This window comes from Mycteria americana, chromosome 2 (genome assembly GCF_035582795.1).
Source record: "Mycteria americana isolate JAX WOST 10 ecotype Jacksonville Zoo and Gardens chromosome 2, USCA_MyAme_1.0, whole genome shotgun sequence".
Classification (NCBI taxonomy): domain Eukaryota; kingdom Metazoa; phylum Chordata; class Aves; order Ciconiiformes; family Ciconiidae; genus Mycteria; species Mycteria americana.
Genome location: NC_134366.1, coordinates 5,347,156 through 5,359,737, shown reverse-complemented (window position 1 = coordinate 5,359,737; position 12,582 = coordinate 5,347,156). Strand labels below are relative to the sequence as shown.

The following is a 12,582-nucleotide window of genomic DNA, read 5'->3' as shown; positions in this document are numbered from 1 at the left end:
TCCTCTGCTACTAGTATAAGATTTTTCTCAAGGATTATCATTGCATAGTACTTAGTGCAATTGGTTCTAAGCTCAGGTTGAACACTCCCAGACAAGACAGCACAAATAGTACAGAAATACCAGTCAGGTAATCCAACAAATAATATAGAAATATCCAACCAGGCTACTCCTATTAAAATATATTCCTGTGACTCAGGCTGTGTATATACAATACATACGATGACTGATGCACACCTACCTATTACTTTCCACTGTTTCCTTCCCTCCTGCCCTTTCTCTTCTCCCTGTAGCCCTAACTCTTCTTCACAGACTTTCTTACATGGACATATCCATTTGACCTGACAAGCTCCCTTCTGTATCACTGAACCGGAGAAGGGAAGTGTTTTTATGCAGTTTCATTGATTTGCATTCATCATTTCATGAGCACTGGTGGGGGTAAAGCTCCTCTAAAGATGTTTCTCTTGTTATTAAAGAAAACTTCTAAGTTCTTTCATGGAAGAAAAATTGAAATTAACCCAAAGCAAAATGGAAAGATTTCATTCTATCTCCTTTGGCCTAGATCTGGGCATTATCTGTCAGGGAATGCAAAATGCCTTATGTTATCATGCAGTACTTTATAAAAAAGAAAACTTGCCCCCAAAACTTGCAACTCAACACACTCAAATCCCAGCTTCCCCTAATGAAGCACTCTGTGCTCGCTGAATTTTCTGCTGCATCAATAAATCATGTACAGTTCTCTTCCTGAATACAAATAGGCTTTAGGTCCTATGCACAGAAGCCACCATTACAGCTCATCCAATGCATCAGTCAATGAAACCATGTACATGCTTGGGAGCGTAAAAGCCATGACCATTTTTCAAGACCATACACAACTTGGACAGTGTTATTAGGGGCTTGAGTAACCTGGTAACTGTCACACACCCAACCAAGTTAGAAGCATGCAAATAGATTACTCACCTCAAGCACAAGAAAAGCATAAAGGCAACTATAAGGGCCCCTACTGATATACAGTGCCCCAGGTAGTTTATGATGAGAGCAATCTTGTAATGGAGCGCATACTTCCTCTGGAGGTAAAGAGATAACATGATTAAATCAGCATGACTCTCTAAGCACTGACATTAAGGAACAGTTAATCAGTTTAGGAAACAGTAATTACTTAAAATGATATAATAGCCCCAGGGCTGATGCCTATGTATAAGCCAAACATGCTGCCCAGGCACAGAAGTACAGGCTTGGTTTCATTTCAGTTTGGGATTTGTCCAGAGTTTCTTACAAATCTCATCAAAAAAGGGTTTTTTTCCCCCTTTTTTTCTGCAATTTCCTCGGATTTCTTATTTTCATTATTATGCTATTTTAAAACTTTGTTGGTTTAGGGTGACAAAGCTACCAAAGATACCTTCTAACAGTTTCCAAAGTTATAAAACATTATTTTGTTAGGAAACTGCATGGTATTAATGAGCCAGGTTATGCTACTTTCCTACTCAAGTAGTTTGGTTTTCATACAAAAATGAATCAGTTGTCAGTAAGAATAAATAATAAGTCCTTTCCATACAGGCAGATTTTTCTCTGAGGTACATTCCTTGCAAGCTATGATCCTTATCTTTCAAATTGAGACAGAACCAATGCAGACTGAAAGAGCTGGAATCTGCTGGTGTCCTTTCAATTTTAAGAGAGCCTGATGAACCAGAGATTCTGTTGTTTTTAGCAGTGACCCAAGTATGTGGTGAAACTTAATGTATTAGTGTCTGTTTCCTAGGATGCTGAGGAGATTATTCGTAGGTTCTTGATCCTGTAAACAAAAAATTAAGTACAAAAGTGCTCCCACCTAAATCAGTTAATTTAGTGACGTGACCAAAATTTGACCTTGAAGTGACTGAAACACTCTTTATTGGTGGGCTGCTGCTGGCTTCAGAGAGAAGAGAAGCATCTCCTCTCTTTGCCTGACGGATAGGAAGAAGCAGAAAAACACTATTCAGGTAAATACTGAAGCTGGTTAAAAATTGACAGAGGTTTGCTACTTAAAGAATAAAACTCCCTGAGAAAAAGGTATTTTTTATTTATTCATTTTGACATTTCGTTCTTTTCAGGTTAAGCAGATCTTTCCCCACTTTGGGATGTTGTCCTCCTTCAGAAGGATGAGACCTTTGAAAACTAACCACCTAAATTTCCTCCCTTGTGATAAAAAAATAAAAGTAAAATCCTACAAATGGCATCAGTTTTCTAATTTTGGTTGAACTTCCTTTGTTTCATTTTTTCTAACAAGTTCCCTTAACATTTTATTCCAGTCAAAGGAATTTGTCAGTGAATGAATGTTTGGATGAAACTCAACCAGCAGCTGTAGTTAATCTGTTCCATTGTTCTGTGAAGATAGCATCTTCCAGCACTTTGCCAGAGAGCAAGCATGCCCTCTTGGAATCATTTTCATGATGAAATCTGCCTATACCTTCAGCACATAGAGTAATGTGCTGTTTCTGGACAGAACTCAACCATGTAAGGTATTTTTAAGTCTATTATAAAATCCCCTAAAATAAATTTCCCCATGCACAGGCCCATTTTCTGAATACCCTTGAGGAGAAAAAAAAAAACCCCACAAGATCTGAATTCCACACTGAGTTTTATTTATCCTTAAGTCATGGGGACACCTAAAGGGGAGGAAAACTCACTTGAACTGATGTGCCTACCTGAAATGCAATGTTGTACTGTTCAGCTAGTGCCCTGGCAAAACTGCCTTGCTTATTTACTTTCCCACTTAATTCAGAGAATCATAGAATATCTCAAGTTGGAAGGAAACCATAAGGATCATCAAGTCCAATTCCTTGGTTCTCGCAGGACTACCTAAAACTAAACCATATGACTAAGAGCGTCGTCCAGAATTGCTCATGTAGTGCCAGAAATCTTCTAGAAAATGACAACGTTTCTCCCAGGCCAAGGATCCTGCTCTTTGAATCTGACCCTCCAGCTCCCTCCTTTGGCTCCTAACCACTATTTCAACTTCACTCAAGTTTTAAGAAGGTATGGTTCAAAACATGGGAAAATTAATTGGAAAAAAACCATAATTAAGCTCCTCTTCGACGCACTGATGCTGAAGGAAAAACAGGCACGACTTTTATTTTTTCTCTTGCTGACACTAACAAGGTTTCCTGAAGGCAAATTCAAATATCATAGAAACAAGAACTGCCTTGGTGCCTATGAAAAACTAAGCTGACAGGGTGGCAAGATCACTTTCCACCAGCCTACATGCAATCTGCATCTCTGGTAGAATTGGAGACAACACCTTCAGGGCTGAAAAACACGTGCCCAGAATCAGTCATGTGTTGGCCAAAGCTCAGTTCGTGTAAAATACTTGCGTAACTCTTTTCTGTCTCACCCTCTTGAAGAGTGATACATTTAAAATGGTAACAACCTTTTACTGTTACTAATATTCCTCTGCTTCCAGGAAGATGTTTCACTCCACTAAAATGCAGATCTAAATCCCATTCAGGCTTAGGAGGAGGGTCGTTGCATCAGAAAGGAGACAGAAAAGGAGATGGTCTGAACACTCTGTTAGCCTTGCTCTCCGGACCACAGCAGGTCACATCACTGGAGTCCTCTTCCATGCCGTACTTTATGCATGACAGTCATGTTACATCAGACAGAGCAGAGTTATCTTCTAGCCAGCTTCTACCAGGTAAGCTGAGGAAGCACAGCTTTATGTCTTTACCTGCACCAGCTTTGCAAATCTGAGGCACACTGGGCTCCCTGCAGTCAGATTTCAGGCTAATGATGGAGTCATTCTGTCTAGAGGACTTTGCTTTAGCTAGGATGTGACTGCTAACCCGTCCAAACCGAATGAGCTAACGATTTGAACTAATAATCACCTAATGACAGCACTCAGCTTTCCAGAAGACAAGGATCTTTCTCCCTCTAACAGAACTTCCTGACAGGTCCTACCAGTGCTTACAGCACACGTCTTCCTGGGAGGCTCTGCACTCCATTCCCAGTTCAGTCACTTTAGATTTCTTCTTGTTGCCAGGATGATCTCATCACCAGTACAGTTTACACCATATCTCCTCTCCAAAGACTTTCAGAAGCAACTGGGAAGTATCTTTGCCATCCAAGATGCCTCTGAGTTCACTGCTTTCCTGTTCTGAGCCAGCTGGAAGCTGGGTAGCTGTGCCTAATGTGACTGTGCTCCTAAGCAGGATACATTAGCTTAAGTCCAGCATGGTGCTAACTCAACTACACAGCTTGAAGACACCTCAAAACATTAGCAGAACCAAATTCATATCCAGCTGCCATAGGCTACATAGACAAGTCCAAAGTTCCTAATTTATAGCTCTTTTTGGAGGCTAAGATGTATCTTTTGCTGCCCAAGACTCTCATTTGTCTTCTAACAAAAGCACAAACTTGTGCCAGATGCAGCAAAGGTCTCTTTGACACAGGAGCTTGTAGGCTGAGTAGAAGCTTTCCATTTGTCACACATTATGCCATCAAACAGTCAGTTGGATCAAAATGATTTCTGTACTTGATTCCTGTGCCTGGAGAAGGAGCTAACTGATTGTTCAGAGGATTGGATTCAGGTTGATGTTAGGACACTACATTTGGGTATCTACCCAACATCTGAACCAATATCTGAAGCAAGGGCTAGAAACAGTTATGCACACACAGGCATCTAGTGCCCTTTGAGGTGCACTCAGGAGATGGTGCTTCCTAGTTGGTCCTGGTGACTGACCTCCAATTGCTGCTGCTGAAGGACATGGGTATTCTAGAAGGCCTGTGTCACACCTGGCAGATGCATGGAGACACACTGGGGCATTTCAAACTACACCGCGTAACTACGTGTGGGCAACTAGATCCCAGCCAAAGTGGGATTCTAGGAGCAAAGCAGTCCCAGAGCACAGTTTTATCAGCTACTGTCACAGGTCTTGACCACAAGTAAAGCAATGATGTATTAATGTAATCCAGTGAATGTGTGTTACAGGAGCTTATGCCCCCTAAGACTGACCCACAGCTGAAAAAAAAAACAAATTTCCCTTGCTACATTACCAACACTCTGTCATAAAGCATGTAGCACTGGACATGGGGTTGATCATGAAAAGTCCTGTTCCTGTCCCATGTATCAATCACTGCATTTGAAGTCAAACCATGTAATTCTTTAGCACTCTGGCTGTGAGTGGCCAAGCTTGAAAGTAATGTTGTTTTCTGTATTAAAAATAAACACAAAACACAGGGCATACCTCCTGGCTGATGCTTAGCATCTGCTAGTATCAGTCAATAAATAACAATAGACCCACATGTGTGCTTGCATCTCACCTTTAATCAAAATGGAGGATTACGGAAATCCATGGGGATTTTTCTTTTTTTTTTGAGATCACAAAGCAACCCAAGTATTCATCTGTAACACTGAGCATTATGTAGAGATTTCAAAAATATTCACAAATATTAGTATTTGCAAAGCTTGTCGCAAATCTTTAAAGATCTAATAAATGAGTTTTTAAGCTTTTGCAAACAAGGGTGGGGGAACATCTGCACTTTCATCTGTTTAAGGAACATGCTATTTAAGAAGTTTTAAGCTATCACCATAGCTGCAAAGTTTTTAAAAGCAAAAACAGAGTAAAGGAAATAATCCTGTCCTCTAGTCACAACACTTCTCCAGCCTCTTCAAATAAAACTCTGTATTTGCTTGTGCAGAGATAGCAACTGTTCAAGTCATGCAGACAAACACATAAAAAGTGTCATTAAAATACAGCAGCATTTTCCTGAGCTGGTACAGCAGACTGCTACTATCAGCTCAGGTTTCCCATATCAGCTAAACCACATCAAAGATTTTGAGTCTTCACCCAGCTCTGTTCCCCATTCTCTAAATCAGCACTGGCTGATACATACACCCCCTCTTGTTCATTTTTAAGAGGGTGGTTTCACAGAAGTGCAAATCCACTTCAGTCAGAGATGGTCTGCTACTGTGGTCTGCTGTCCCGCTCAACCCCAGCCACGCTTTCACTCCCCTTGCTTGTGCTGGCCTCAGCACTCCTGCAATAATGCAATAAGATGGTTTAGGAAACTGATTCATCCAAACAATGACCCAGCAAAAAGCTAGTTTTTCATTTTAAGTGGGAAAGAAACGTAAGGAGGGGCTGCGCTGGGGTGGTCTCAACTTAGATCAGCTTAAATTGCCATGGGAGCCTCTCCACTATACTAGACCACTTTGAACGTGTATCAGTCCCTCTGGATGGCAGTCATGTACTGGTACGTTTTTTCTTACTTTCTAGAAGCCTCTAGCAAATGGAGGTGTGGGGCGGTGGGCTACCACCAAATTACCTAACCAGTGGGTAAGAGTAGGCACTTCTCAGCAGCTGGTGTGTAGTTTTCTGTTTTCTGATTCACTTGTCAAAGCCCACATTCAGCAACAACATAGATCTTACAGGATGGATGCTGGGCCACAGCCAAAGCACATCATGACTGTTTTGGGTACAGCACTAGTCCAGATAGTTCCCGAGTACTAAATCTGGATTAGCTCTGCAATCAGCCCTCAGCAGGTAAGACCTTGTCTTCCTCCTCTCTGTTTGCAACTGGCATGGCACAACTCCAGTGACAGAATGAGTGGAATGAACCCCAAAACATAAACAGGCCTGAGCTGCACGGCTCCACTCTGGTTCTTAGAGGGGAAAGTCACGTCTAGCAGAGAGACAGCACAAAGCCTATGTGTGCTTGTGTCCCACCATAGCACTCAAAACAGGAGGAAGAGAAAGAGAACATGGCATGAAAGGCCTGAAGGTTTAAACTGTGTGAGGATGAATGTCTATGCCTCCAAGAAAAGCTGAGACATTTGACAAGAAAAGGACTTTGCATAATTGCTTGCAGCCTTTCTGAAGGAGCTTAACCCTATATGCTAATTTCATTCTGTAAACTCCTATATTATGCAAGACTGGCTCAATCTTTTAAAGACAGCTGTGACCCGAGTCTGTTTTTTATGTATTTTTCTGCTGCTGCCCCTGTACATATTAGCTGAAGGAAAAATGATATTGAGATCCGGAAAGGCCAGCTGATGAGACCTCAGAATTGATAGGTACAGGGTGGAATCAGCTGGTGAAAGCTTATTTTTCAGTGCCAAAGAAGCTTTTGGTCTTATTGTTATTATTACTAACATTTACTGTAGCAGCTGTAGGCTCTGAACAAAACTAGGAAGGATCTGCATAAACATACATCACCAGGGACAGAGTGTAATAAAGCATCCTTTTTTAAAAACCATATCAGTAGAGGATATGGAGCGAGGATAAGTGATTTTCCTGAATTCACAGGGAGGATTTGTTGCAGAGACAGAAATGGAATCCGTCTCAGAAGTCCCAAATTAGTATGTTAACCTTAAGCTTAGCTTTGCATTCATGTATGCTGAGAAATGTCATTGAGAAGAATGAAGGGAAAAATACAGACCTTGTCATCCAGAATAGGCTCACACTGAGAGTAGTTTATCTTGGAAGCCCATGTCCCATTGCCCAGGCATTCTCTGTAGGCATTTCCTGGTACAGACCAAAATAAAAGAGAGATGAACACTCTGTGCTGGACTTTAAACAGCCTAGCAATTTCACAGATTTAAGAAAAGGTTAAGAACAGATTATTCACAAGGCAAATCAACTTGTCCCACTTCTGTGAGGAGTAGAACAGCCTGCTGAGGAGGGAAGAGGATAAATAAAGGACATAAACACACCTAGAGACAACAAGTATTTAAAGATACTTATTGATAATGTTTTCTTACAGCATATGGGTTCAGAAGACAGCAAGAAGAGCATTGCAAGAGAGAGCTTAATGTTAGTATAGTCTTTTAAAAAGCAGTTAAATGATGTATTCAGAAATGAGAAGAAAAGTTTAGGTCTTTAGTGTTCCATCTAGGAGAATGGTATGTGTATGGTAAACTTACTGCTCTACTCCCCTCCCATTTATCACACTGTAAACTAGAAGCAACATTCCTGGAGATACTGATTTTATAGAGTCTTCCTATGCAACAACATTATTGGTGAAACTTCTGCAAAGAACCTGAAAAAGGAGCAAGATAACCACATCTCCCAGCCCTGGGGCAGGCAGGCTAGGGAGGCCACACAAGAATGTCTCTGAACAGATTTCAGAAATGCGTACACCTAGGTTAGGACGTGTTCACCCATCCTCTGTGAAAATGAAACCACTTCTGATCTTTTTCCAAGGTGCCAGTTCTTCCAGAACGTGAGTGAAAAATCACTAATTACTTTACTGAAGCAGAGAGATTTCATGTCCGATTGCAACGTCACCCTGAGGAGCTCTGGGAACTGCGTATAGTAATATTGGTGGCGAGGAGGGGAGTTCAACTTCTGGCAAGCACTCCTCTTCATCACAAGGAACTCGGAGAGAAAACTATGCAGTTTTGCTGTACAAACTACCTTCCTCCAGCCATCAAGAGCACATCCAATCCAAACCAATAGGCTTTTTCCATGCTTATTTTGAACTGTCTTAGAAACAAGAGAATTAAAATAAAACAGGAAATTCAGAAAGATCCCCAAAGGACACATATAAACAACTTCCTAATGAACTCTTCATGATGTTCTTGCTGCCCTTTACCCAATTTCTTCTTGGGCCTTTGCCATGGTCATTCAGTGCTAGTTCAGCACCCAGCCATCAGGAAAATAAGATGTCAAATAAAAGCATCAGACTGAACATTTCTAAAAGTGCTGTTGACAACAGCCATTGAAAAAGGTAGAAAGACTTTTGAAAAGGTGCTTTTTCCTACAGAGAAGGAAAGTCCACATGGAAAGCAACAAGGAACAGTTCACCTAGATGCTCCACATTACACCATATCCATACAGATCACTGACTTTCATACTGCTATTGTCTATTTGCACTTTTTCACTGTTTCTTCTTGGAGTGACAAGGCCAAATAAAATAAAATAAAATTACTAGTAACATTTGGGTCAACTACAGAAACTTGTGCTAAAGGTTGAGGACCTCAGTTTCCATTTCTGTCACTAGTTTACAAACAAATTCACATACTTCCCTCTCTTTCTTACGGGAGAATCAGGTATAGACTACCATTTTCTGTGCAATTTTTTTGTGCAATTTCCCCTGAAGGCTGAACAGGTGATTAGACTTCTTTCCTCACTGCTCTGTTTATTATTATTCAACATCCCAAGTGAAATATGTCTCGGGGCGTCTTTTACCTCCTTCCTCTGAGGCCAGGTCTGAGTGGGATTCAGGTGGTTGGATCCGAGTTACATCCCTGAACGCCCTTGTATTTGGCCCCTCCTTTTGGCCAGTGCTGAAGCTCTCTGTGCAGAATGACTGCTGAGTTTGAGTCTCTGTAGCAAACATCTGACTCTCCAGACACTGCATGGGAAGCTTTGGTGCTTAGTTGGATATTGAATCCCACTTCCAGGATAGCGCTCACAAGAAATCTTTGTTTTAGTCATTCTGACTCTTCCTTTCCCTCACCGTATCTTTCCAGCTCGGGTGCGGAGACCACAAACACAATCAACACTATGAGACACTTAGAACGTCCAGCTGGGTCTATGTAAGTACTTGACAGGGAAAGCTGCACTTGAATCAAGGAGTTATTTATCCATGCAAAAGGAAAACCACTCTTCTTTTTCCAACTTCTCTCTAGATGAGAAATTGACAGAAAACAAAAATAGCTTGAAGTTGGGTGAAAGAGAGAGGGAGTGTCAAAACTAGGGAAAGAAGACCCCTTTGACTCCAAGGCTCCCTTCAAAGATTTCTCTTAGTTGAAAAAGAAAGCAAATATTAGGAGTGCTCCCCCCATCCACACTAACTTCTTCCTCTGCTCTTCTCATTGTTATTTCCATTTTACAGGTATAGAAACAGAAGCAAAACGTGTGTACATGACTTCCTGAAAATGACCTGGCAGAACCATAGCAGAGATGTGAACCATCACAGACCATGTGTTCTACATTATCAGGCCACGATGCCTCTGTCTCCTGCACTACATCTTCCCTGCTCATTAAAACCTTCTTTGCAGAATGAGAAATGTGTTTCTCATCTTTCATGTCCAAAATAATTATTAGAGAACAGATCATGATCAACAAAGCAAGATCGAGTGTAACGAATGCCATCCATTTCCCCCTCCATTTTGATGTGTAACTCCTCCACTTAGAAATTAGGAGCCACGAAATGTGCCTCTGAGCTCTCTTTCAGTGAAAATGCAGGAATCCTATACAACACCCACAACAAAGCAGTTCTTTGAGAAACAGTGATCTGGGTTTATGAGCTGTCACACCAGACTCTTACATGTTGAGTATCTGAACAAGAGGAGGATAAAATCAAACTCTGAATTTCTCTAGTCTAGAATCTCCTCCAGTATCAGCCACTTCTCAGAAACAAAAGCAGCAAGTAGATCTGACTTCTGGGAATGTCTCATTCCAAACTCTAGTAGTCATAAGTAATTTATACCCCAAAGCAAAGGTCTTCTTTCTTTCTTCCAAATGCCTTACAGCATTAGTTTTAATAGCCACATGGAAACAAGTTTCCAATCATACTGAACGTATTTTCATATATCTATTTTAATAACATAATACAGATCTTTTACCCATTGCTTTAAAGGAGAAATATCTGATTTAGTGAGTGAGGTAATAGTAGAGAGTAAGAGCCTCACTGCAGGCATCTGGAAGAAGCAGCTCTTGTTCATGCACAGATGAATCCCATGGCATATAGTGAGTCTAGCATTTCTTGTGGACATTGGACTAATCACATACGCACTGGACAGAGGCTCACTGCATTCACAGTCAGTCACATCTGGCATGTGCTGAACTTCTTGTGCGTGCTTGTATATCTCCACATAGAAAACCCTGGATAAAATAATGGCAACTTCAAATAATCGCCTTAGTCTTTTTCATAGCAGCAAACAGCTGCTTCATAGCATGCCTACTTACTGTCAAAAGCAGCACAGAGAAGATGAAGAAATAACAGACACTGGACTCAATGACAGGCTGAGTCACTGGGACATGTAGAATTGTAGCAGTGATCAAAGCAGCAAAGAGATGCCAAAAAGATGACTGATACATTGGTTCTACGAAAGACAGCAATGGAAGATATGTGTCCCCCAGCTTCAGAGTATGTAGAGGAAGAGGGAAACCAACAGCCAGTGATCTTACCAAGAGACTTCTATAATCTCTTTGGTGATTGAACATGCTGAAGAATATTCCTTCTCACCTGGTTTTCCAGTGAGAACTGGGATTAAAGTGCTTTGTGCTACAGGCATTTTGCTACCTTTTGCTTTAAAGCTTTAAAGCACTGTGTACAGAAAGAGACTGGATTAAGTTCAGTTGTTCTTAATGATTTTCATTAAAAATAAGGAGAAAATGGAAGAGTCATGATGGAGAACTCCATTGTAGAAACAAACAATGAACACCCAGGAAGAAAAGAAGAGTTACATGATCTTTCTAGGGCAACAACAGCTAACGAGAGCTATTAGCACTATTTCTTTTTTTCCTAGGAAAAAAAAAAAATGCCAATTTTAATTTCCTCAGACAAATGGCATACTGAAGAACTCCGTATACTTTCTCTTCTTATAATTTCTCCTTCCTTATTGACTTTATTCTAAAGAACAGATACACAAAATAAAAAGATTTTTGGTGGTTATAACTTGTGGTTATTTGTGCTCTGTGTGCACTTGAACTCATATAATACAACTAGACAAGCAGATTTAATCTTCATGCAAACGAATAATAAGCAGTAGATGACTCATGATGACCCAGGCAACACACAGCCATTATACACATAGCTTTTGACACATCATCCAATATTCATTTCCATGCTTCAGTCTATGGCCTCTTCGTTGACTTTGAAAATGTTGATTTCCTTTTGTTGTAGATTATTAGCAACATTTGTGGCACTTGATTGTTTCTGCTTAACCATCGGTCCAGGGGACAGGCAAGGAGATAAAACGGAACTCCTTGAATAGAAAGAAATACCCAGGAGTGCTCAGACTGTCACTTAGGTTGCTAACTTCCAGAAAATGTATTTCATTCCCTCGAGGCCAGCCAGTATAACATATTCATTTTAATATTTCCTCTAAGGGCTGATTCAGTCATGCTGATCATAGTCATATTCTATCAATAAAGCCGATGACAGCAATGGCAGTATTCCCAGAGTCAAACACAGCAATTAGAGCCCCTCAGACAGCATACTGCAATACCTTCCACTACTGTTCCTGCTCTGTAGTGGTGGCTGCTGTTTTGACAGCTCAATGCCAGAGCTTGATGCTACACACCAGCCAACATTTCAGCTCCATACACAATGTAGATACGCATACACAAAGACAGGATAAGTACCAACATTTGCAGTTCTCATGGGCTCTAAGCTGATGTAAAAGGGATCTCCGTTTCTGAAAAACTTTGTATCACATCATAAAAAGGTAGGTAAGAGATCTGAGCATGACTGTAACAAAGCATTGACAGGACTAGAACTGGGAAACCCTGGGAAACCCTATTCCTTACAACCAGCTACCCATAGCAGGAACAGCAAATCTTCGAAGTGCAAAGCTGTTGTAAAAGCAATACTTGCCGAAAAGTCCTAGTGAACAACACTGTTCCAACCCACTTCATAAAGTCTTTGTTAGCAACGTGT

The 12,582-nt window shown here is 40.9% G+C and overlaps 1 protein-coding gene across 1 annotated transcript in view; it reads right to left on the bottom strand.

Moving 5' to 3' along the window:
- Window positions 1-12,582, bottom strand: part of CRHR2 (corticotropin releasing hormone receptor 2) — a 175,613-nt gene that overhangs the window by 70,369 nt on the left and 92,662 nt on the right. Inside the window, exons 4-5 of the mRNA XM_075495498.1 lie at window positions 7,411-7,496; window positions 958-1,064 (exon numbers count right to left, since the gene is read on the bottom strand). Of these exons, the coding sequence (XP_075351613.1) occupies window positions 958-1,064; window positions 7,411-7,496 (193 nt within the window). The remainder of the gene's footprint in view (window positions 1-957; window positions 1,065-7,410; window positions 7,497-12,582) is intronic.